At 30.3% G+C, this 8,519-nt stretch overlaps 1 protein-coding gene across 1 annotated transcript; it reads right to left on the bottom strand.

Annotated features, from left to right (window-relative positions):
* Positions 1–3,511: 3,511 nt before the first annotated feature.
* On the bottom strand, positions 3,512–7,819 carry LOC121226453 (alpha-dioxygenase 1). Its single transcript, XM_041110362.1, has 10 exons — positions 7,599–7,819; positions 7,240–7,503; positions 5,917–6,069; positions 5,587–5,720; positions 5,145–5,358; positions 4,921–5,066; positions 4,587–4,814; positions 4,298–4,500; positions 3,961–4,204; positions 3,512–3,876 (listed from the first exon to the last, which is right to left on the bottom strand). The coding sequence occupies exons 1-10, from the start codon at positions 7,800–7,802 to the stop codon at positions 3,648–3,650; spliced, it is 2,019 nt and encodes a 672-aa protein (XP_040966296.1). The 5' UTR covers positions 7,803–7,819; the 3' UTR covers positions 3,512–3,647.
* Positions 7,820–8,519: the final 700 nt, after the last annotated feature.

Here is an 8,519-nt window from a genome sequence, read left to right as displayed (position 1 = left end):
GCTTCTATTTTAAAAGCTGAAAGCTTTGGTTAGGAAGTTTGATAATCAAATTGATAGAATTCATAGATGTGAAGGGTTGAATTTATTGAATTATTTAGAATTAAGATCAAATTGATAGAATATGCAAGCATTAAGGACTAAATGTGTTAGTAAACCAATTAGAAAAAGGCTTCCATACTATTAACTTAACTGTGACTAAAACATGAACAAATTCAAATGCTAGTGCCTAAATTGAATTTTTTTTTTAAAGTTGAGTGACAAAAACAAGAATGCAGGCATAGTTGGGTGACCATTTATATATTTTACCTATTTATTTATTGTTTGTTTGTTTTTAGTTATTCATGAACATGTCCACTAACATTTTTGTTTAACTTAAACTAATGAACATGAAACACATAAATTTAAATAAATGAAGACGAGCAAACATTTTGAAATTCTTTAAGAACAAAAATAAACTTAAAAATAAACAAATGAATATGAATAGAGGTTCGTTCATTCAAACATGGTTCATTTACAACTTGAAAGGAATTTTTGACTTTTGGTGGTAAAAAAGTGCTTTTTCACTCAAATGCAAAAAGTTGAGATTTAGATTTGACTTTCAGAGTTTGGTTTAGTAAAAATTATAAAATAATCACTCAATTTATTATTTTATTTTTTTAGGGTGCTTTTAGATAGACGATGCATTTACTTTCGGTAAAATTAACCGTTAAAATACTAACAAATTGTTGACTTGCGGGTTAACTTCATGATATGTATTCTTTTAACCCTTTGTTTTTTTCACATTATTTTCATGTAAATTTATAATTAATTAAAAAATAATTTTAAACCCAAAACTTTAAAACTGAACCATTTACTTCATCTTCTTTAATTGTTCTGATTCTGAAGTTGAAAATTTTTTCCAATGCCTTGCTAACAAATCCGCTACAATGCGTGAATCAATTTGCATCCTAAGTAATTCCTCTTTCGAATATGCTTTTCAAGCATTTATCAGAAACCGTAGATTTTTTACCCCTGAACCTAGTCGTGTCTCCCATGTCCAAGCAACCATTATTTGTGCAAAGGATAATGGCGTGTCAAAACAATGACAAAAGAAACTCTGACAACTTGGGTGCAAACATGGTGGGGGCATTCATCCAACACAAAACAAGCAAGGAACTCGAAAATCACTTTCAAGATGGTCCCAATCCAAGACTATGTCAGAAAAGAATCTATTTAGCAAAAATATTCAAGGCAGCACTCAATTATTTGCTTTTATCAAATCGTGGAATGCAAAAACATAAACGAAACCATATCAAAATCTGGTAATAAAAGTCAGATTAAGCGTAAACATGAAAGACGGTTCTCTGGCCTGTAATATCCAGTTGAACCAATGACATCCACATTACGTATACACAGTGAAAAACAAATTTTGAATAAAAATTCACAAAATATTGGTTGAAATGATAAAATTAAAAATTTAAGACGCTTATTAGTTTATCTTCATTATTTACATATTTTTCTAAAGTTTAAATTGTACTGTATAAATTTTATATATTTGTATCAAAATACAAATATATATATATATATTTTAAATGCATGAAAAATAAATTTTTATTAAGTCTCCACCTCCAATCAAAAAAAAAAGAAAGAAAGAAAAGAAAAGAGATTTATGAAGTATGAAGGTAGAGAAATCCATATCATTGTCGAGAATGATTTCGGATTATGGGTTAAAGTTGCTAAATCAAAAAGATATTGTTAATGGCTTATCTAAAGTTGAATCTTTTGAGTTTTGTGATGGGAAAGCAGAGCAGGAACCCTTTTCAGTAGGAAAATTTTGGAGAGCTAATCGTTGTTATATTGAGTGGGTGCATGCATGCTTATGTGGACCCATCACCCATGTGTATTGAATCGTTTAGGGGAAGTCAATATTTTTTTTATTGTTCCTTGATGATTACACCACCATGAATTGGGTTTATTTCTTGAAATATAAATATGAAGCTTTTGCTTCTTTCAAGAAGTTTAAAGTCTTGGTAGAGAATTCTAGCTTGGTAGGTTGGGATATAGTGTTTTAAGTACAGTAATTTCGTCAATTTTTAAAATAGATTTGCTTAATAAAATTGTATATTTATCTTCAATGGTTTTTGAAAAAAAAATATATATAAGCAAATATTTATTCATATTTACCTGATGTTTAATTAATATTAAATTGTATTATGTGGTCGGATCATAATGCAAGAAGATAATTTATATTAGTAGGTATTGATTTAAAAGACTATTACGTCGTTATCAAGTTTAATTGGGGAGATACGTCATCTTAGATATTAGAACAAATGACTCTAAAAAAGATAAATATTCGTCTTGATATTAATATATTTCTCTCTTCCTTCTTAGAGTGTTATGGGACCCTATTTGTACCCTCTCTTTGATTTGTAGCTGTTTAAGAGTATTGGGGGGAGTTTCTAATCGTTAGGAGCATTAAAATTGTTGCAAGTTTAGGTGTTACTGTCTAAAACAATAGTGTTAGAAATGATTACGTATTGATATCAATACCTTTAAGGCAGGTATGAATTCCTCATGAGCAGGCACTAATACCTCAAGAACATGTCAAACCTAACTCTTCTATTTTGTGTTTTTGGTTGCTGACTTGCACCATATTGATACATCAGGTTTGGTTATCGATACTATATCCCTGGAGAAAGTGTTGACAAACACTAGTTGAGGGGGGTATTAATACCTATAATATACTTAATTAGAAACATTTTTTTTATAGTTCTTGGAGTACTCATAAACAGTTCTAGAGGTTGAAGACATTTTAAAAATATATTTTTGAATATCCCAACACTGTGAAAATATTTTAAAGATGATCAAATTGATTCTTGCAAATTTAATTATTTTAATTCTTAATAGTTATATCAAAACGTTAACAGTATTAATTTATAATAATAAATATTTTAATTTTTTTAGGGGAGGGCAAAGCCATTCCCTATCTCTTAAATTTGCGGACTTACTAAAAGATTTAATGTTTGTTAAATAAGTGATTATCCCATATTCATTAAATAATAAAAAAAACCTCTAATTTTTAATTGAATTAACCACACCAATTTGGTTGGATTTTTCCATTTGAAGTAATGTGTATATCTTATCCTTTTGATCAAGAGGTACAATGTTCCTATCAAACAAAATTCCTTGGCTGCTACCTTTTTTTTATTGTTAATTTGACATTTTTTTATATAAATACAATTTCATTTTTAATAGTTTATATCTTTATAATTTTTAAAGAATTAAAATAAATTTTTATTATTTTTAAAAGGATCAAAGTATAATTTTACCACTATTAAAATTATGAAAAATCTACGTTAAAAATTATATTGTATGTTTGGTTATATTTCCAACATATTTGTTTAATATTTTAAAATAATCTTAACAAAATCAAAATTAAATGAAGCAGGTTTAATTTCATTCAAAATTTATTTTTTAATATCAAATTATTTTGTGTCATGTGATTAAAGGATTAAATGCTTTCATTGTTGAGTACAAGAACAAATCAACTTTTATTGATGCATTGTATACCAATACATGAGTAACAATTTTATTGTAAATTACATGTAATCAATATCAACAGTAAATATTGGAGATTAAATAACCACAACAACAAAATAACAATAGGGTTATGAAGATGGAAAGCGAAGATAGAGAGGGATAGGATTGGGAGCATTTGGAGGTGAGTCCCAAACTGAGAAAGCACTTGTTGAGTTCATCCATTTCTTTGATATTTCTGGGTAATGACGATCCAACACATCTTTCAAGCTTTCAGTGGTATTCACCCATTCAAATCCTTTTTTTGTGTATGTTTCCTCATTGAAATCACTTGTGAAGAACCTATCAGCTTCAAGCCTCCTGCAATACCAATATCATTCAATTCTTGGTATTCAATTTCCTTACAAAAATATTCAGATATAAGTACGAAAGTATGATTTATACCTTGTTGCCATCAATAGAAAAACAATGAAAGCTGTCTCGCTTATGGCAAAACCCTTGATCTTCTTCTCAGCCATGAGACCTACCATTAAGTCTAGTTCTTCAACATCATCACCATAAACATCCTTGAGAACTTCAATGGCATTCTTATCTTCAGTCAGATCTTCCCATTTAGAGATTGGTATCAATAGCAAAGCCCTACGGAATTGATTATACCTTGCAACTTTCCTCTCTCTATCCCTATAAACTGCATCATTGACATTAATTTTAGATCGAGTTTTTATGTGTTTGTTTAACGAATTCATGGATCATAAATTTCTAGTTTGAGACAAGTCATTACTTTCAAGAGCTGCCAAGTCCACATGGTCAGGCCTATCTTTGCCATCAACATCTTGTGCCACAAGGTCTCGAAGCCATGAAGGATAGTTCCAAAGCTCCAATGCACCACAAGCTTGATGTCCCATTGATACAAATTGCCTTGTGAATCCAATTTGTGACAAAGTTTTTTCTCCTTTATGGCCTATTAAATCAGGCATAGGAACCCTGCATTACAAAGTACAAAGACAAACTAAGTTTAAGAATAAATGTGGACTATTGAGTCGTTGTTTACAACGTCATGTAAGGCTTACTCCTCAAGCAATGGTGGAGATTTGTTTGGTCCTGGAGCAACATTGATGTTTCGAAGATGAATGGAATCTGGTAAAAGCTGGTGGAGTCGATAGACACTGGTAAATTCCTCAGTCAAAGAGTAAGGAACACCGTGATTAACAGGCTTTCTCAAACCTACTAAACCTCCCAAAGAGGATCCACCAACATGCCCAAATGTGTCCTTGAATTTCTTTCCCAATAATCCATACCTGTGACAAATTTGACAACATTAAAGTTATGTTCGAGGTTCAAATCACAACAATCGGGGCCCCTAAAATTTGACAACATTAAAGGGAAAAATGAAAACTAGTTTACCAATTAGCACGCATTCCAGCAAGCAGCATATCAGTTTTCAAAAGCTCCACAGTCCAGTCAATGGTATGGATCTTTGCAATCACAGCAGAAGTTACGAGCCTTGCGTATCGATATAGCTCTTCATCATTCAAATCCGGGTATTCCTTCTAAAATTTTGTTCCAAATACTAATGCTTAGTAAATCTTTCTCATATTATAAAGCAAATATGGAATTTAAACAAATACCTTGAGGGTATCACAGACTGCATTGTGTTCTTTAATGAATAGAGCCTGTAATGTTGAGACGCCAGCCCAACTATTTCTAATATCCCCGGATATGGGGATCCCATCTTCATCTTGTTGCAGTAATCCATCTTCTGAAATCTTTAACTTTCCATCTGTGAATGTTCTCACCTTTTGTAACCTTTCCTTATTGCTTCCATATATTACACTTCCATCCCTACAACAATAACCCGTTCATGTGAAAATCTTGCATGCCTTTAACCAAAAATCGAATTAAATAGCTTGAGCCTGAATCTACAAAAATCCAAACTTAATACCACATCCAAATATTCATATCATTCGAGCTCTTCATCTTTTCATGTATTCATATTATTTAACGTTTGTATCATATCGGGTAAACATATATTCTATTTGGCCAATTAAATTAGGGCTTATATGTTCTTACCACCAAGGTGTACGGATGTTCTTTGCGCCACTTTTGATGTCATAGAAACCAGTTGGAAACTCCTTCGTGGGATAAAACTTGAAAGAACTTAGAGGGCATTTGTTTGCAACTTCTTTAGGTGCAATCAACTCAACCTGCAACTTTGTCCAACAACCTATGTTAACTATATCTCCATTATATCTGTAAAATAAGTATGTACTTCAAAAAAAATGAAAAAAATTCTAACAAAAATTAAAATATTCATATTAAATATACATCTTCGCCCAAATCTGAAATAACATAAATATATAAATAAATGATGATGACATATATATTTAATTAAAGTTTCACCTGCTGATTGGTGTTCTCCATGTGATCGATCCAATCGTGGATCATAAATTGAATCCATGAAGCTGCAATCATATTGAATTGTTTGTCTGTGTCCTTATATTGTGTTCTTGTCAATAATTTCGTAGCCACAACCATGGGATCTGGCTTCATTAACTAAAAAGAAAATAATAATAAAGTTTTAATTTGCAATCATATAATTTACCGTCAACCTAGTTGATAAAGTTGCTTAGCTTTGCATGCGGCAATATTAAAAGTCACCTTTTATTTTCGGATTTAATCGGATCAATTAATTGAAATATTCAAATTCTATTGAAAATGTTTTTAAATATTAAATAAGTACTAAATATAATAACGTTACAGCATTTCCTTAAGTTGGTATAATGAGTAAATCAGACACCGACTCAATTATAAAATGACAATAAAATCATTTATTTTATAAAGTAACTTATATAATTATAAGTGTATTCGTTTTTTTTTTCATATTTTCTAAAAGGCTTAATATGACTTGACACTTTTTTCTAATTTGGTACCTAAACTTGACATTTTTTCCTAATTTGGTACCTAATCTTTTTGGGGGTTCATTTTGGTACCTAAACTTAGACTCTTCTTCCTAATTTGGTACCTACTTTTTTTGTTCGATTTGGTACTTGTTAAATGTTTTACAAATTACTCCAATATTCTAACAATATTTTTTATGAGGTAGCAAAAATAATCAATGTATACTCGACATGTGACAGATGACATGATTTTTTTTTGTATTTTATATATTCAATTACTTTTAGTTTTATTTATTTAATTATTTTATTAGTTGAAAATAATGAATTTCTTTTAAGTTGGGGTTTTAAAATTTACTTTATTTAATATTAATCCGTTAAGCATAGCTCAATATCTATTTTTTAGACATGAATTTTCTATAATACTGACAAATTTTTGTAGCATAAAAGAAATTTTAACACTGTTAGTATTTTGCGTAATTTTTATAACATTTAAAAAATTTAGGTACCAAATTAAACCTAAAAAAAAACTTAGGTACCAAATTGGGCCTTAAAAAAAGTTTAAGTACCAAATTAAGAAAAAGTGTCAAGTTCAAATATCAAATGTTGTATTAAGGACATTATTATAAGGATATTGGTCTTTTTCATATTTTTTTAAAATTAATAAAAACTTATCCATGTTAAAGCTTTATTTAATTCCTAATAAAATTTTAATATATATTTGTACATACTATTCTTTTCAGGCGTATGGTGGATGTTTTTTTCTTTTTAGTAAAGCTTATATTTACTACATATGACCTAATTGAGGTTTTTGAAATAATGTGTATGCCTTATCTGTTTGATGAACAGGCATAATGTTCCTGCCAAAGAAAGATCCTTGGCTGCCAGCTCCCTCATTGAAAGGATCATTGTAACTTCCATCAGCTGTTCTGTACGGATAATCTCCTGGGCTAAACCGAACACCGGATGGAGTTTCCCCGACATTGATGAGATTGTATTGCTGGTGAAGATGGCGACGTACAGCCAGATATATTAAACCTAAGACAACAGGTAACCGGTGCCATATCCCCAATCTATCCACCGAATGAACCATCTGATTAACCAAAAATAATTTTAAGCTTAATAGCAGCCGGCAACATGATGTTATGACTTAAAAAAGGTTCATAGGAGAAAAATGAGTTATCTTACGAGGAAGAGAAAAGCATCAATTATGGTCATGGAAGAAACAGCTTCATGGAAATCTTGATGGATGAAACGACGTAGTATGTTGTTGAAAAGAGCCTTCGTAATAAATGCCATTGTTTTTCGAGAGAACCTGGGTTTTCTTTTCTTTTTTTTTGGGTGGGGTGGGGGGTGGTAAAGATATTCTTTGTAATAACCATGGTCATGCATATGTCCGTATTTATAGAAGAAATTATGAGAAAAGTAGTGCCGGCAATGACGTGAAACCATTGGATAATTGCGTGAGCAAAATGCCTTTCTCCCCTCAACTCATGGCTTACTGTTCTACATATGAGAATGAGGTTGAATAGTATTGCTTATTAATTCCAAACTTGGATAGAATATGATAATATTGGAGTAAAAGGTACATTTATGGACGAAAGTCGAAAAGAGACATCCATATGTGGCCACATTTATTGTGGTTTAGACTTTGTCCGAGGCCAATAACTTGTGATGAAATAATATACCTCGTATCTCCTTTTATTATTAAATAGATTAATTTAATTTTTGAATGAGTTCAAATTTTAAGGGTTAATTTTACTAATACTTAATTGATATTATTTAATTATTTAATAATATATAAATTTTATTAATTTATTGTGGTTTAGGGTACCTCGAGTATAGAAAAAGAACACTGTTATTATTATTATTATTATCCATTTTGTACGGAATTAAGGAGACAAAGAAAAAAACATACTTTGCTTTTGATGTCGCCCACATGTTTTTTCCTTTAGAAAATAAATTATTTTATGCATGAGACAATCAACTATGAAGTGATTTCTACGTGCGTGTGGTAAGGCGGCCGTCCACACATTTGAAGGAGATTTAAACAAATCTATTTATCTTCTTATTGTTTTTTTTTTCTTAATATAAATTTGAGATTAGAGT

This window comes from Gossypium hirsutum, unplaced genomic scaffold (assembly GCF_007990345.1).
Source record: "Gossypium hirsutum isolate 1008001.06 unplaced genomic scaffold, Gossypium_hirsutum_v2.1 scaffold_190, whole genome shotgun sequence".
NCBI classification, from domain to species: domain Eukaryota; kingdom Viridiplantae; phylum Streptophyta; class Magnoliopsida; order Malvales; family Malvaceae; genus Gossypium; species Gossypium hirsutum.
This window is presented reverse-complemented; position numbering and strand designations above follow the sequence as displayed.

What these genes read in the sequence shown, in the direction of transcription:
- LOC121226453 (XM_041110362.1), bottom strand. Translation starts at nt 7,802, where the DNA reads ATGCATGACCATGGTTATTACAAAGAATATCTTTACCACCCCCCACCC. An exon ending in TTGATGCTTTTCTCTTCCTC is followed by an intron (nt 7,504 to 7,598) that starts GTAAGATAACTC and finishes TTGGTTAATCAG; the next exon opens with ATGGTTCATTCGGTGGATAG. An exon ending in AACATCCGTACACCTTGGTG is followed by an intron (nt 5,359 to 5,586) that starts GTAAGAACATAT and finishes TTATTGTTGTAG; the next exon opens with GGATGGAAGTGTAATATATG.